At 41.0% G+C, this 17,757-nt stretch overlaps 2 protein-coding genes across 6 annotated transcripts in view; both read right to left on the bottom strand.

Annotated features, from left to right (window-relative positions):
- Positions 1-4,112: 4,112 nt before the first annotated feature.
- Positions 4,113-6,254, bottom strand: rpl35 (ribosomal protein L35). The gene is made up of 4 exons (XM_022746533.1): positions 6,177-6,254; positions 5,555-5,691; positions 5,131-5,212; positions 4,113-4,304 (listed from the first exon to the last, which is right to left on the bottom strand). Exons 1-4 carry the CDS (start codon positions 6,177-6,179, stop codon positions 4,155-4,157), a joined length of 372 nt encoding a protein of 123 aa, XP_022602254.1. The 5' UTR covers positions 6,180-6,254; the 3' UTR covers positions 4,113-4,154.
- A 498-nt stretch (positions 6,255-6,752) lies between these two features.
- The window catches only part of golga1 (golgin A1), a 33,291-nt gene continuing 22,286 nt past the window's right edge, over positions 6,753-17,757 (bottom strand). For all 5 annotated transcript variants that reach the window (XM_022746487.1, XM_022746504.1, XM_022746521.1 and 2 more), the window contains 8 exons: positions 17,356-17,445; positions 13,657-13,759; positions 12,761-12,921; positions 11,426-11,584; positions 11,277-11,336; positions 9,573-9,797; positions 9,375-9,461; positions 6,753-9,042 (listed from right to left, as the gene is read on the bottom strand). In XM_022746487.1, the coding sequence (XP_022602208.1) occupies positions 8,962-9,042; positions 9,375-9,461; positions 9,573-9,797; positions 11,277-11,336; positions 11,426-11,584; positions 12,761-12,921; positions 13,657-13,759; positions 17,356-17,445 (966 nt within the window). In that variant the 3' untranslated portion in view covers positions 6,753-8,961. The remainder of the gene's footprint in view (positions 9,043-9,374; positions 9,462-9,572; positions 9,798-11,276; positions 11,337-11,425; positions 11,585-12,760; positions 12,922-13,656; positions 13,760-17,355; positions 17,446-17,757) is intronic.

Here is a 17,757-nt window from a genome sequence, read left to right as displayed (position 1 = left end):
ATTATTATCTTTTATGGCGCACAGTGAAATCAGTCACAAACACATAAGGGATTACTTCATGTAAGTGTTGTCTGTTCATTAGTAGACAGAGCTTTTGTCCTTGTAGCTGATAAATACTCTCATAAAGTCATAAAGTCGTCTTCTGCTGCCTGAGAATTTACAGTGAATAAGTGTGAAAATGTTTAGGCTTGAATCTGGGATTACTGATCATTTAGATTTTCTGGAGGAAAATTAATTCAGCTATCCCATAAAATAGTTGATAGATTAATTGAAAAATAGTCGTTAGTGGCAGCCCTAGTTCTTTGTATGTGTACGTCTTTCTATAATTGTGAGGACAATTTTAGTTAAAAACCATTAATGTCAGCTCATTTTGGCAAGTCCTGAAAACTTCAAAGGGCTTTTTGAAGGTTAAGCTTAGGCAGTTTCTAACGCCACACACACAGATACATTGACAAACACACAAACAGTCTCCACCTTTGGATATTAACTAAGTGTCTCAACCTGGTAACACAAGCTTTTTGGAGGCTCTATGATAGACAGCTATACTGCCACACACAACAATACAAACACATTGACACACACACAAGTGCACAAGTGCAGTTGCTGCCCAAACTTTCACACAACTGACTGACAACTGGCTAATTAGACGGATTAACTCAGGGCATTTTTTACTATTGTACATTTTGTTCTGTTCTAGCAGGAGAAACCACAGAAGCTTTATTGCAGATCAACTTCTGTTAGGGCATGTACATGTGTGTACAGTGCCTATAAAAAGTATTCACCCCTTGGATGTTTTCCCCTTTTATTGCTTTTATAAATGGAATCTTGGTCAATATAATTTGGCTTTTTTGACAAGAATGTACAAAAAAAACCTCTTTCATGTCAATGTGAAAACATATTTCTACAAAGTAATGTCAATTTATTAAAAAATGTATAATGTAAAATAGGTGATTGCATGCAGGTCCAGCCAATTGGTGCTAGTAGTCTCAAAATGAGTGAAATGGAGATCACCTGAGTGCAGTGAATGTGTCTCAAGTGATCTTAGTATAAAGACACCTTTGTCTGGAAGGTCCAGTCACTGGTCAATCACATTCCTAGCTACAATTACACCATGAAGACAAAAGAACACTCCAAGCAATTCCGAGAAGAGGTTATTGAAAAGTATAAGTCAAGGAATGGATACAAAAAAATTTCCAAGTCACTGAACATCGCCTGCAGTTCAGTTAAATCCATCATTAAGAAACAGAGGGAATATGGCACATGTTTAAATATGCCTAGAGCAGGCCATCCTCACAAACTGAGTGACCATGCAAGAAGGAGACTAGTGAGGGAGGCCACCAAGACACCTATGACTATTCTGAAGGAGTTAAAAGCTTCAGCAGCTGACATGGGAGAGACTGCATATAACAACTGTTGCCAAGGGTCTTCACCAGTCAAAGCTTTATGGAAGAGTGGCAAAGAGAAATTCATTGTTGAAGAAAGCTCATATTAAATCTCAACTAGAGTTCGTCCAAAGGCATGTGGGAGATTCCAAGGTCAACTGGAAGAAGGTTCTTAGGTCTGATGAGACAAAAATGGAGCTTTTTGGCCATCAGACTAGACGCTATGTTTGGCAGACACCAAACACTGCACATGCATTTACTAAATATTGACTTGAAGGGGGTGAATATTTATGCAATCACTTTTTACATTATATATTTTTAATTGATATTACTTTGTAGAAATCTGTTTTCACTTTGACATTAAAAAGGGTTTTTTTGTAAATGCTAAAAAGCCAAATTATATTATCCATGATTCCATTTATAAAAGCAACAAAAGGGGAAAACATCCAAGGGGGTGAATACTTTTTATAAGCACTGTACATGCCTTCTTATGGTTGTGGGGACAAATTTAGGTTAAACACCATCATTGTGAGGTCATTTTGGCCAGTCCTTGCAGTTTCAAAGAGCTTTTTGAGGGATACCTGCAGTGACACGAATTAAACTCAAAGTAACATCCTCTGTAGAGATTGAAAAGTGTGTGATGAATACGCACCAAGCGTCTATACATTTATACATCTATACTTACACTGCTCGGGGATATCAATCTGTGCATTTAGGAGAAAAAGTCATTGTGAATCAATTTCACCTGCTTTGGTGCAAATGAAAGTGACAACAGAGGCAAAAAGCAAGACAACCCCCAAAGAGGAAATGGTTTTGCATGTGGTGGCCATAGAGAATTGCTCTCTCCTGATCCTTCCTGACTGATTCTTCTCTAGTTTTGAGTTTTGCTAGTGTCCTTGTCACTACTGGTAGCATGAGGCGGTACCTGCAGCCCAATCAGGTTGCACAGGTAGTCCAGCTCCTCCAGGATGGCACATTCATACGTGCAGTCACAAGAAGGTTTGCTGTGTCTACCAGCACAGTCTCAAGAGCATGGAGGAGATACCAGGAGACTGGCCATTACACGAGGAGAGCTGGACAGGGCCGTAGAAGTGCATCAACCCAGCAGCAGGACTTGTACCGAGGAGGAACAGGAGGAACACTGGCAGAGCCCTACAAAATGACCTCCTGTCATTTGGCTACTGTTGTGCATGTTTCTGACCAAACTGTCAGAAACAGACTCCATGAGGCTGGCATGAGGCCCTTTGTGGGACATATGCTCACAGCCCAGTACTGTGCAGCTCAATTGGCATTTGCCAGAGAAAACCAGAATTGGCAGGTCCGCCATTGGCCTGACAGTGCATACAGGCATGCAGAGTTGGATCAGCCTGTGATGTCAATTTCTTACTTTGATTTTTGGTGTGATTGTGAATCCAGCCCTCAAAGGATTGATGATTTTGTTTTCCATTGACCGTTGTTACGTCATTATGTGCTCAATAAATTATACAATGTACATCAGTAAAAGATTTTCAACTTGAATAATTCGTTCATCAAGTTCCGATGTGTGATTTAAGTGTTCCCCTAGTTTTTTTGAGAATATATATGGACCAGTGTGAGATATCTCCATGAATTTTTTTCCCAGAGGAAAACAAAGAAGTGAGAGGTGGAATAATGCTGCAGGAAGTTTCAGATGTTTCTGTCAAAACTTTAGTATCTTAGGTTTAATACCTTAAATTTTCATTTACTCATTTTCTCATGTTGCAGTTGTCAGTTGAATCCGGTTCAGTTAAAAACATGTTTTTAGATTGTACCTCATGTTCATGTGTTTGTGTAGCTCCTCTAATTGTGTGTAATTCAACTGAAGACAGATATCATCAGAAAAACTGTGACCTGTTTATCTTTAGAGACAATCAGTTCAGAGTCAGTTACTTCAGTATGAATGAAGCAGTGACACTCCACCCTCAGTCCTGGTTTGTATCAATTTTCTGGATTAAATGTGTCAGTACTGACTCTGTGCTGCCTTCCTGTGGTGAGCTGTGTAAGTACACTCACCTCCAGAGAGACCTGACCTCAAAACCTATCACCACGCAACTTCATGTTGTTAAATTGTAATTGTTACATAATATTAATTATATTAAATGACATACTATTCTGTCATAACACCACCACATTATATTATTCTATACTAATTTGTATTATATTCTATTAGTTTATATCATATCAGCATATTTTTTGTTGTGATTTATTGAATATTTTTCATTAAATTCTACCTACATTTACATTGATACACCTTTAATGTCCACTATACTTTCCCTTTCACCCTCTCACTAAAGAAATAAGATACACACGCATGTTTTCATTTGTACATCTCTATAACTCTGTCATTTACATGTCTGTCCATTTTATGTTCCCTTCATGTCACACTTGTTTTTGTTCTGTAAAGTCTCTAAGAACAATAGTGTGAAACTCTAGTTAACGTGAGATCTGCAGCTGGATTTCCCACTTTTAAACTAATAACTACAAAGATGCTCTCACTGATTCATTTTTTACTGTACAGTTCAGGTCAGGACAATTGGCTTCATTTACATCAGGGACATTTAAATTTAAACTGGAGCTCAGTGTCCAGATTTCACTGATCCAAAATTAATCAATCAGGTCCCACTGTTGGTCTTGAGAAACCTTCATTTATTTATGCTTCAGAGGAACTGAGTGAAGTGAGACCTGCAGAGGAAATATCACAACACACGCTTCTTGTCTTTTACACAACTTTTATTTAGTCAATAGAAAAAGCTCTTAAGCTTTGACTGCAAATTTGCGGATAGAGTAGAGGAGGTCTTTCCTCTGCTGCTTCTTGGTCCGCAGACTCTCTTCATGCTTGTTGAGCCGGCGCCGCAAAGCTCTGGTCTTCTTGGGTCTCAGGTCCAGGGGCTTGTACTTCTTACCCTGATGGAAATGAAACACACATTCAGTAGATGTGAATGAAAACTTAGGCCAAGGTCAGCCTGCAACTGGTGTCAAGATCCTGACACATTTGACAAAATATTTATACTCCATATTTTCATGCATTTTTCCCATGAGCAGTGAGCACAAAGCAAGGTTTCACATTTCATATATGTAGATGTTATTTCAGAAACCTATTGTCTCTAGGACACACGATATGAAGGCGGGAACGCACCATCACTACGTTTACACCGACTACAAACCTCCACTGTAATGCTCCTGAAGCTTCATCTGACGAGTCTCAGACTCAGAGCTGGACCATCACAATGAAAACACTCGGACAGTCTCCTGTCCATCTCCTCATTTTATTTCACCTTAAGTGCCACAACCAGCTGCAATAATAAACTCTCCCTGCAGCCATTTTGTGAATGTATCATCTTTTCTTCATCCACTCACAAAAAGGAAAACTTTCAAAATCGTGTGAATGGTCACTAAAATAACTGAAGGTAACAACATGACAATTGTCTTCATGTTGCAGATAAGTTAGTTACATCATGAGAAGGACCCATCATGACTAACTAGGCCTTTTATCTACAGTGCATTACAGGAAGTCATAATAATTAGCAACTCCGGTTAACATCCAGATCACACGTCAGTGTACACAGTCATTGATTATGAGGAACATTCAGGTCTCAGTCTTTTGGTAAGCAGTTATGAATGCATCAGCAAAACATCAGCTCAACAAATGTATCATCTCAGACCTGTGTGTGTGTGTGTGTGTGTGTGTGTGTGTGTGTGTGTGTGTGTGTGTGTGTGTGGATGCTCTCACCTTGTAGAACTTCCTCAGGTTCTCTTTCTGTGTCTGGTTGATGACAGTCAGGACTCTGGCGATCGACTTGCGGACTACACGGCTGTGAAGAGCAGCAGTCAGTGTACATGGGTAGAATATCAGTGTGAAGAGACAGCTGATGTTCACTGTGTGGTTAGTCACATAATTAAATCATCACTGACTCTAAACACAATATAACACTCATCTGTACTTCCTCCTCTGTGGTGGAGAATCAAACCTGTGAACTACAGTATTATAGTCCCGTTGACATAAGTAGTCAGTAAAAGTACTAACCAGTGATCTATAGCCCAGGCCTCTTGGCTCCCACACATCCACTGAGCTGAACACTCAGCATGTCAGACTAGGTCTGTCCATTGATAGTACAGCGAGCCAAACCTGTCTAGTCGTATCAAACAGTACTTACATCTTGGAGAGCTTGGATGCGGCTCCTCCGGTGACTTTGGCCACACGGAGCTGGGACAGTTCATTCTTCAGATCATCCAGTTGCTTCAGCAGCTCCTCTTTCTTCTTGCCCCGCAGATCTCTTGCCTTGATCTTGGCCTAGCCCGCGACAGAAAACACGAAATCAACACGCGTTGGTGACTGCACCACATCAGCCTCAAACACGCCATCTGAAGAAAACTCCGCTCCGCACAGAACTGCTACTCCTCTTACCGAGACGAGCCAAACACATTATTCATCACCCTGACCCGACAGAGCGTCCTCACATTATTAATGTTGTTTATAGTTATGTGTTTATACAGACACATCAAATAAACGCGTTTTCTTTTAACATAAATCGTAAATGTCTTAAGCCTGCCATAGCTTCGTTAGCTTACGGTTAGCAACTCATGTTAGAAGCGTCGATCGGTCCCTGCGCTTTATAATATACAATTTTACTCCATTCCGGTAGCAGCCTGCTAATATACACATGTATGAGCAACTACCCGAGAAACTTATGTGTACGTATAACACACATTTGATAAGGTTAAGTTGAGATAAATGTGAAAAAATCCACAATTTACGGCAGAGTCTCAGATCCTCACCATGTTCCTTCTCGCTGCCCTGTTGGAAAGGCCGGACACACCGCGTGCTCAGAAAAAGTAGCTTCCGGAGACTTTCTTCTTCGTCGGTTTAGACAAGGTGCGAACAGCGCCACCGGCGGGCGGAGCAACGGCATCACGATGTACATACACAAACATGGAGGAAGAAACGACGTAGAAAATCAAAACGGAACGACATTTTATAATTCCAGCCGTTTTTTCTTTTAAAGAAATTAATCTTTTTACATTTTTATTCCATTGGATTTGTGTTCTTTGTTTAATATTTTATTTAGATCACTCTCCCTGGCTCTATTATTGTTTTGTATATATTAATGACTGATTTATTTGTGTATGATTGTTTTGTTTGTATTAATGATTTCCCTGTTATATGTAACACCAATTTTCAATAAAGATGTTGGGAAAACAATAATGATAATGATAATTCCAGTTGTTTCAAATGGTGGTTTTGACTATTGAACAATGTACTAAGTTGTTACCTATATTGTTAAATTAAATAATGTTTTCATTTCCCTCACCCAAAAATGTTTGAATAAAAAGCAAAAATTGAGTAATACAATGATATGAAGTTGTTTTTAATTGTTACATTACAATATTGGAAAATTTAACAACTAAGTATATTATCAAAATTTTTCAATTAAATAAAGTTTTCACTCCCCCACCCAAAAAACAAAACAAAAAAATTTAAATAAAAAAATTACCAACAAACAAAAAATCAACTATTTCCAAACCATATTAAGAAAAATAATTGATAGAATAAATGGATTATTAACACAGGTGTCATCGTGAAAAACCATCCATATTACAAAGAATCTTTTATGGAAATGAAATGTGTGTATGCAAATAATAATTTTCAATGTCAGCATTTGTATAACAGGACAGGGTTGATTTTTTTTTTACCAAATATGGAGCATGTGAATCCAGAGGAGGTGATTTTGTCATTTCATTTTTATTATTAATAAACGTGGGAAACAGGAACCTGGCAGCAGTTGTTAAATCATAAAAAGCAAAAGTCACAAAATCGGTAGTGATTGTACACGTTGTTTCAGGGTTTCACACAGCAGAATCAATGGGGTTAAAAAGTGCATTCATTGTTACTTTTGATTCTCATGGAGACAGTGCATTACCCACAATAAGCTGTCATTAGTGACAGTTGTCATTAGTGATGTTCTCCTGCATCCCAGTTCAGAAAGACTGATCCCAACACAACCTCAAATGATAAACAAACACCAGTGAAACAGTTTTCTGTGATGGTGATGATTCTTCTGCTCCACATTATGTGCATATCACTGGAAGGGATTGCAAAAGACTGACAGGCTGCTTTAGGATTCAGTTGAACAGCAGACATGCAGATTCCCACTGATGTAAAAAATAAATACCAGCCTGTTGTGACATCACTCTGGGGACTGAGTGACAGGCTAAGGGAGAAACTGTATGGGTTCTGGTCTATGATGATAAATACTGCAAAATGCTCACATCAAACCATTTACATCCACTGATTTATAAAGTCCTCAATGCATACTGTATGTACAGATTTCTATATATAAATAGACATGTGGAATGTACTTTCATTTACATTAGCAAAGGCAGGTAAAGGTAGAGCATGTCCTCCTGTCATCATTTACATAGCGTTCACTTATTTCATCACATTGTTTTTATTATTGTCCATATAATTAAACATGGTGTTAAAGGACCTGGAACAGTCTGCAGGGACAGACTGGATCAGCTGTGGTCCTCCAAGACCAGCACCAGACTTTGTTTTTTACCCTGAACTGAGTCTCGCAGGCAGCTCCTCTGAACTACAGCATGTTCTCCTCTTCAGGTCAGATGTTTGATCTGAGAGCGAGGTTGGCTTGAGGCTCAGGTCACAGTAATAACAGTCTAATAAAAAAGAGCTGTTCTGATTCTGAGCCTGACAGATCAGCACACACGTCAACTGATCAGTGCAATGACAACTTTATTCTCCAGGTGTAAAATGTCTTAAACTCGATCACATCCTTTGCAGAGTGTCGGTCTGTGTGTTCATGTTAAAACATTTAGTTAAAACTCTAGGCCTAATGACTCTAAGGATAATCTTATGATGCTGGTTTCAATGATTCAGTGGGAATCTGAGAGAAATCACATTTCACTGTTTATGACTGATGATTTGAAACTCAGCCCAGTCAATAACGACTGATCATGAATAATTATCAGTGTTGTCCTGATGTCCAGCCTGGATTTCCTTGACTGTTAAAGAGCATGACGCACAGACACCATCACATCCAGACAGTTTGACGTGAGCGACAAACATTTGACAGGTCATTAAATGACTTGAGGTCAAACTGGCATCAGACTGAGAGGTCCTTTAGCAACCAAAGGCTGAACTGTCTCACACAGACAGATGTGACAGATGTGACCTGTGTAGATTGAATCACAGTTAAAATAACAGTCTTCTGTTGTTTCTGATGCTGAGTCTCATTTCTTTCATGTCAATTCACTTGTTGCTGTTTCACTGACTAGAAATCATCAGATCTGTGTTTTACTTTCTCACCACTGACAAGAAAATAATGTCATTTTTAAAATCAACCACTGATGATGACTTGGTCTTTATCCCTTAACCTGTGCAGCCCTTCTGTCCCCGCAGAGCAGAAGACAACAGTCCTTCCCACAGAGCATCACAGAAAACTGCAGGAGGCTGTTTCAAGTTTAAAGCTAGAATCCCTCTCAGTGAAAGAGGAGGAGCCGGTCCTCCTGAAGGTCCTAGAGGTCGTTCAGTTCTTCCTGCTGCTCATCAACTCCAGTGAGTCGAGTCGCCTGAGATTGAAGGCCGGATGATGCCTTTTGGAGAAGGCTTGGACCCAAACCAGGACATCTACAACAGACAACAAAAGTCACTTGGCCAGGTTTCATAGGAATCTATGAGCTGGTCGTTTTATTTTGAAGAGACATTGGTCCTAACACAGGAACATCTTCATATTCTCATAATGAAGTTCTCCTCCTTGTTTCTCTGATGTGTTAAATAAAGCTGAAATACCTTGATCTTGACCAATCAAGTCTTTTCAGGGTCTTTATGCAGCCCCAGTTCCCTGTTTCACTGAGTGTCCCACAGTAGTGTCAATGTGTGAGAGACTTTTTAATTATAGTAACAAAAATATTCATTGTCTGTTTTATGAAGCTTTGGAAGATAAAGACTAAACCACAAACCTTGTACTCCAGAGTCTGTTTCAGCATGTCCTCCTCCTCACGGGTGAAGTTGAGCAGCACAGACACAGCTCGGATCAGCTGATATGCCTGACAGAGACACACACACACACACACACACACACACACACACACACACACACACACACACTCAGAAACTGTGACACTGAGTCATCACACACCAGCTGACCTGCGACTCACCTCCGCGTCTCTGGATGACATGAACTTGAGGACGACATGTTTGAGATACTCAAAGTTGATTTCCCGCGAGTCGTTGAGGTCTGATGTGTTGGTCACGGTGGTGTTGGTGGTCGGGGGGGTCGGGACAGATGCTGGGGGAGGCTCTAGACAAACCCTCTCCTGCTTTTCTGCCCGGCTCTCAGGCAGCTTCTCCTTCCCCTCAGCCTCTGGCTCCGGCTTCAGCTTCTACAGAGAAGAGAGGAAAGAACTACAGTCATCTGTGTTTCCACACAGGGTGAGAGAAATATATCAACCTGTACAATGTGAACGATCCAAACTCCAGTTTATAAGGAGCAGGAGCATTAGATCTGTACATGAAGAGATATGTGTGAGGGAATTTTCTCTTGTCCACCTAATGAATGACTGACTCAGGGTAAAAGGTCAGTGTGAGGCCCTAGGTCTCTGTGCCCCAGCTACTGCACTAAATCTTACTAGCTTTGAGACACTCAGGCGGCTCCTCCAGACGAAGCTGTGCTTTTGGCTGATACTGCTGGTGCCAGGGCTGATAACAACAGACCTTGGATGGGCACTAACAAGTGGCTGAGTGTTCTAAAAATCAGCACGTACGTATATAGTCATGTTTCCTTGTTTATGATTAATGAACCAATAGTTGTTCACACATCCCTCTTCTCCCTCTTCTTCTAGATATTTGACCAATTATGCAGTGTAAGCTATCTATAGTAATCTCTTTAAGTGTATGAAGACTATTCCCAGGAGTTTCTGCTTCAGAATTGAGGTGACATCATGCGCAGAAGTCTGTATTGATGAATCCTCCTTTCTCCTTGATCAAGCATCAATAAACATCCTCAGCATTAAGACATCCTGGACTCCAGCGCTCTTTCATCACCACCGATGATAAGAATTTCCCTAACAATATGTAAGATTAAAAATTATGCAGCAGCTTCTCCTCTGTGTTGGTGTTTGACTCAGCTGCTCCACACAGAACAGACAGCAGCTCTGGTTGTTATAGATAAAAACCCAGTGAAGTCATTTATGGAAACACCTGTTAAACAAGTAGAAACCTGGAGAAAAGTAATATTCTCTGTCCACCAGCAGCATGTTAACCATAGCAAGCATGTTAGCCTAGTAGCTAACACAGCTGAACTGTTGAGTCTTATTTGTTTCATATCTTAAAACTGAGCAGGTTCAATTAAAAAGACTTGTTCAGACCTGAAACCTGAATTTGAAAATTTTGAAAACCTGAATAAATAATGTATATATCAATCTATCTGAAACCTGATTGAAAACAATCAATGATGAAAACGTCTCTGTCAATAATCTTGCTACTCAAGGGAAGAGTGGGGAGAGGCCTGTAGATGTGTAATACTGAAGTTTCTCTTGTTCAGCAGCAGTTTGTTGTGAAGATGAAATTCACCTGAGAGCAGTGAGTCATTTACAATCACGACTTTAACAGTGTGTCATGAGAATGAAGCTTTCACAGTGGATAAAAAGTTAATGACAGACTCAACACTGAGGCTTGTGATCTCCATTATATTCATGATATTAAAACTGAAAACCTAAACAAGAAGGGAAAAGAGTCCAGATGACATCATCCAGATCACATGACCTCATGTTGTTTTAGTCCAGTTATAAGAAACAGACCGACCTTGATAGAGAAGTTCTCATCATGTAATCACATCCCTCCAATGACACCATGACTCTCACCAGTTCCTTCTGCAGCGTCCTCTTCAGCTCTGCCAGTCTCTGCTGCAGCTGCTTGATGGTCTGTAAGACAACAACCAGTAACTCACTGCCCTAGAGTTTCTACAGAACCAGCTCTGAGACTACAGCAGGACGGACTGAAGGTGTCTGACCCTGTTCTTGTCGCTGAGCTGCTGCTCCAGATCTCTGTTGACTTTCTGAATGTGATCCAGGTCGTCCACTGTGACGCTGCCGTTCTGATCCTCCTCACAAACCTCAGGGCTGTGAAGCTGCTCAGTCAGGGTCTCCACCTCCACCTCCAGGTACATGATCTGGACCAACCACAACACACCAGAGACATTCTGACCATTCATTAATCTTTGATTAGTGGCTATGTCTTTGGAGAAGCAGATCATTCAGTGTTTCCTCTACATTCATTTAGCAGTGGCGGCCCGCCACTGCTAAATCATAGCCGCCACGCCTTCAAATTTCTCTCTTTTTTTTTTTTTTTATTGTCGCAAATGCACCACCGCCACATCTCTCCACCTTCACAGCACAGTCTGTGTGATGATGAGCGCAACAGCGGGGGGAGGGGAGGGGAGGAGAGGAGAGGGGAGGGAGGGAGTGGGGTGGTTGGGGGATCCTATTGGAGTTAATTACTCCACTTACTTACTTAATTACGTCACGTCAGGTACCAGGTCAGAGTCAGAGAAGTGTAGTCGTGAGGAATAAGGCAGCGAACTACCGGAGAAAAGGTAGACTTATTAGCCAACTCAGTGACGCTAACTTGGGTAAACTAATTGATAGCATTGAGCTAATATCTACACGTCATTATGTATTAACTGCTGACTGCATTTTCAGATGAGCTTGTTCAGATACTTCTCTAAGAAGAGAGAGACAACAGATGAAGAAGACGCTAGTCAGGTAGCCTATCATAAGCCTTTTACTGACTCGTAAATGATGATGGTTAGGTAAAAAATAATATTTTAATGTTCACACTTGTAATCAGATGTGATGTGAGTGTAAACTATATAACGCTGAAAATCAAGTGCTCTGAGCCTGGGTGCAAACATTGCCACTGACTCTACAGCCCCATCTAGCTGATCTTTATATGTTTATTTATTATTTTTATTTATTTAATGTTATTGTTTTATTTATTTTTTACTTTTTACATTTTCAACTGGTTAGAGTTGAAGTAACATTTATTTTTCACAAACCAAAGGTATTTATTTTTCTTGACATTGTATATGGCTGAGATATATATTGTAAAAGTTCAATGGCAGCAATAAAAGCATATTCAAATGGCCAGCCAATAAATAGGTTTTGAAAGTAAAATCTGCTGTCAACTGCTCATTTGGTCATTTGTGTATGCCTCCCACTGCTGAAAAAAATCCTAGAGGAAACACTGTCATTAGTGGAAGAACAAAACGTAAGAGCAACAATTTCAATGTTCCACATGAGGTCATATACAGTATCTACATGATGTTTTACTGTGTGTGAGTGCTGACCCTCGCCTGGCAGCTGTCCAGCTGCTGGGTCTGACTGAGCAGCTCCATCCTGAGGCCCATCAGCTTAGAGTCTCTGTCCTGCTCCATCTGCTCCAGGTGAGCTCGCAGCCACTCGGCCTCCTGCTGCAGCTGGAGCAAAGACGCCTGCCGACTCTGCAGCTCTGCAACACACACACACACCACACACACACAATTTCTTTGTGTGCTCCCTCCTGTTTATCATATAGATAAATATAGACAGAAGATCAGTATCTTTAAATCTTAGAGGAGATTTTCAGTTTCACTTTGTTCAGAACAAAGATGCTGAAAGTTTCCAGGGGAAAATCCTGTTAGGAATATCAATTCTCCCATCAAGGCAACACTAAGTCTAGCTTTTAAAAAGACACATGTGGAATTAGCTTAGCACAAGATAATCATTCTCATACACTACAGGTCCGATGTTTTACAACAACTCCATTCTTCCAGATGAAAGCTGGAGGTTACTTATATCCAATTTCTTCATCCCTGAGAAAGGCTTGTTTTCTCTGAGGTTTACAGGATTTGTCAGTTTGTGTTTTTCAGTTTACAACTGACCTTTGAGCTGCTGATGATTTTATAAGAACAGGAAGAAATGGATGTGTTCTACAACTTCTAATCAACTGGCATCACATCCTTCCTTTCAGTGGTGAACCACACTGTGTGTAACACAAAGGTCACCATGCTACAATATACAAGTTCTGGAAATCAAGTCAGCCGTGGCACAACACTTAAAAATCACTCACTCACTCACTCACTCACTCACTCACTCACTGACTGACTGACTGACTGACTGACTGACTGACTGACTGACTGACTGACTGACTGACTGACTGTCTGTCTGTCTGTCTGTCTGTCTGTGTGTGTGTGTGTGTGTGTACCATTCTGGAGAGTGTTGATGTCTTCTTCTCTCAGTGTGAGCGACTCAGTAACAGTGGACACTTCCTGTTGTGAGGTGTGAAGAGATACAGCCAGCTCTCCCACCTGACATCAAGTACAGGGAAACAATCACACACAGAGTCACAGAGCAGCTCTAATGGTCTTCTACACTGGCTCACAATCAGTGAGTGATCAATGATCAATGCATGTCGGTACGCAGTAGAAAAAGTGAGTGAACCTTTGGAGTGACCTAAATATATACAGTCATGGCCAAAAATATTGACACCCCTGCACTGCTTTCAGATAATGCACCATTTCTTCCAGAAAATTGTTGCAATTAAAATTGCTTTGGTATCACATGTTTATTTCATTTGTTTGCATTGGAACAATACAAAAAAAACAGAGAAAAAAAGCCAAATCTGATATCATTCCACACAGAACTCCAAAAATGGACTGGACAAAATCCCCCTCAACTTAATATTTGGTAGCATACCCTTTGGAAAAAATAACTGAAATGAATCGCTTCCTGTAACCATGAATGAATTTATTACACCTCTCTACTGGAATTTTGGACCACTCTTCTTTTGCCAACTGCTCCAGGTTTCTCAGATTTGAAGGGTGCCTTCTCCCAACTGCTGTTTTGAGATCTCTCCACAGGTGTTCTATGGGATTTAGATCTGGACTCATTGCTGGCCACTTCAGAACTCTCCAGCACTTTGTCTTAAACCATATACATACATACATATATACAGTGCATCCAGAAAGTATTCACACCCCTTCACTTTCCACACATTTTGTAATGTTACAGCCTTATTCCAAAATGGATTAAATTCCTTTTTTTTCTCATCAATCTACACACAATACCCCATAATGACAAAGCGAAAAAGGTTTTTTAGAAACTTTTGCAAATTTATTAAAAATAAAAAAACTGAAATATCTCATGTACATAAGTATTCACACCCTTTACTCAGTACTTTGTTGAGGCACCTTTGGCAGCGATTACAGCCTCAAGTCTTCTTGGGTATGAAGCTACAAGCTTGGCACACCTGTATTTGGGGTATTTCTCCCATTCTTCTCTGCAGATCCTCTCAAGCTCTGTCAGGTTAGATGGGGAGCGTCGCTGCACAGCTATTCTCAGGTCTTTCCAGAGATGTTCAATCGGGTTCAAGTCTGAGTTCAGGCCGGGCACCTCACTCGCACGCAGCATTAAGGTATGAACTCCACACAGCCATAATCGGCCTTCGTTGTCTTAGGCTGTGTGCTTAGGCGTCGTTTGTTCCTGTTGGAAGGTAAACCTTCGCCCTCAGTCTTGAGTCCTGAGCGCATCAAACGTTGCAAGCAAGGTTTTCTTCAGCTGAGACGAAGCATTCTCCACTTCCTCTCACTATGATGCATTCCGTTGATACATCTTTCTGGCGGTTCATGATCCAAAATGATCACCGTACGTACATCCCATTTCCTTGCACAATGACACTGTGCTCAAACAAACCAGCATGATGCTGAGTGCCACACCTCCTCCGCGACATATAGAGATATACTAGCCTCATCGTAGTAGGCTCTCCAGAGGGTTCTCGCCATCACTCTAAGATTTTCTCACTTAGGACGTGAGTGACGCCATTGGCTACTTTTCACATTGACCTCTAAGGAAGTTTCAACCGATGCTGGTATCTCGTCATTAGACCAGAGAATCTTGTTTCTGCATGGTCTGGAGAGTCCTTTTAAGGGTGCCTTCTGGTAAACGTCCAAGCGGGCTGTCATGTGCCTTTTCACTTACGTCTAGAGGCTTCTCTGGTCACTCCAGCGCGAACTAAAGCTCTTTGTGGATGCTGCAAAGAGACGGCGCATCTGCTCCTCATGCCATTCTCTTTATTGTAATCACCGAATCATTCCTCACATAGATAAGGAGAACTTGCTGTGCCACTGCTCCTACGTGACCTTCCGTCTCAGTAGTACTCCTATACGCTGTGCCACACCATAACTCCACGCTTCTTCGCACAGAGTCAGCGAGTCCTCACACACAAACCGCACTCACCAGATGCGCCATGATCATCGCGCGGCACACATTCAGCGCCTCAGTTTGGTACCTGCGATCAACCTAAGTCATCAATAACCGACTCGATGCCATCCGCTACTACTGCCAGAGCCGCTATCGTCCTGTTTCCAAACCTTCTTTCATCATCTCTCTCAAATGCCCATGGAGACCTACAGATCACCACATTTTGCTCTTCTACTCACTGATCGTCTCGCCCATACAGCATTGTATACTTCACTATCACGATACTGAGCTGCTGGACCGTACCGAGTCCTCCGCGTGGCGTCATAGGAGTACTTAGCTACGAGAGCAATCAATCATATTTGGACTTCATGCTTGGGTTTCTCAATCGTGAACGAATGCGCACACTGAATCAAACTCCACTGTAGCATGAACTTCGTTAGACAGTGTGTGCCTTTCCAAATCATGTCCAATCAATTGAATTTATTACAGGTAGACTCCAATCAAGTTGTAGAAACATCTCAAGGAATGATCAGTGGAAACAGGAATGCACAACTAAAGCTCTCATATGCATTGAGTCATGTACGCATGAAAAGGGTGTGAAATACTTATGTACATGCAATATTTCAGTTTTTTATTTTTAATAAATTTGCAAGAATTTCTAAAAAATCTTTTTCACTTTGTCATTATGGGGTATTGTGTGTAGATTGATGAGGAAAAAAAGGAATTTAATCCATTTTGGAATAAGACTGTCAACATAACCAAAATGTGGGGAAAGTGAAGGGGTGTGAATACTTTCCGATGCACTGTGTGTGTGTATATATATATATATATATATATATATAAATGTGTATTTGTTTAAACTTTGACCTTCATCCATGTTACAATTATGAACAAACACAATCTGTTTATACTAATAACACAAATCATTGTGTTGTTCTTGTTCAAACATTCACAGTGGAGCTGAAACAGTGTGTGAAGCTCGACTAATGACATGAACAGAAGCTAGTGCTACAGTCAGTGAAACCAGACTGGAGGTTTAGAGACACATTGACTTCTAAACAACACTCAGCCATTTGAACATCATCTTATGTGAACCAGGCCTCACAAGAAAGATCTCAGAGACTGAGGATGAAGAGTTGATGAAGGGTCACAGAGTTCAGATCTTCATCAGTCACACAGACTGTCTATAGATCAAATGATTCAGTGAAGTGACGTCCAGCTGAGACTCCAAAATATTAACACAAATGGAGCTCAGAGTCACAACTGAGGATTTAAAGGACTCACTAGCGCTGGTTCACATCTCTGACTAGACCCACACCTGGATCCAGTAGAGCTGCTGTGGACTGAGGTCAGAGAGAGAACCTTTCTGACTGAAGCAGGTCTGTAAGAAAAACAATCCAGACCTCCTACTGAAGACTGAGGAGCAGCTACTGAAGAGCTGGTTTCAGACCAGTTCAACCAGTTATTAAATCCAGGGTTCAGTGACTGTTTCTAGCTGTTAATGTTGAACATCTGTGTTCAACAAAGACAAACATTTTAACTGTTTGGTTGATATTAATCTAAAGACACTGTGTTTGTCTACATGAGTGTTAGATGAAGATCACACCAGCTGATGCAGAAACCAGGTCCCTGTATGTTTTTGTGGTCCAAAGGGAGGGTCCTCCATAACTTGTGTGTGTGTGTTGTTGTGTTCACACACGCACACCTGTATCTGCAGCTCCTCCTTTTGTCGTCTGGTTTCTTCCAGAGCTTTGGCGATTTCTGTGCTGACTGTGTGTCGGCTGTTCAGCTCCATCTGAGGACACGGACACGCACACACGGACACACACTCGCACGCACGCACACGCACGCACACACGCACACACGCACGCACACACACACACACACACACACACACACACACACACACACACACACACAGAGAGGAAGTGAGGACTGTGAAAACCCCTGAACAGGAGCGTCCTGGTTTTCATCATCACTGAGTTTTTAGGCCTATATTTTATTTTTATCTCTTTTAGTCAATTTTCAAAGCAAAGTAAAAGAATCTGTATCAGACTGATGACGACTACAACTATATAAAGTGTGTAAGGTTGTGTATTTGGGTTCT

The sequence above is a fragment of the Seriola dumerili genome, unplaced genomic scaffold (assembly GCF_002260705.1).
Source record: "Seriola dumerili isolate Sdu_G_001 unplaced genomic scaffold, Sdu_1.0 BDQW01000008.1, whole genome shotgun sequence".
Lineage (NCBI taxonomy): Eukaryota > Metazoa > Chordata > Actinopteri > Carangiformes > Carangidae > Seriola > Seriola dumerili.
The sequence above is the reverse complement of the archived record's forward strand: the minus strand, read 5'-3'. Positions and strand labels throughout refer to the sequence as shown.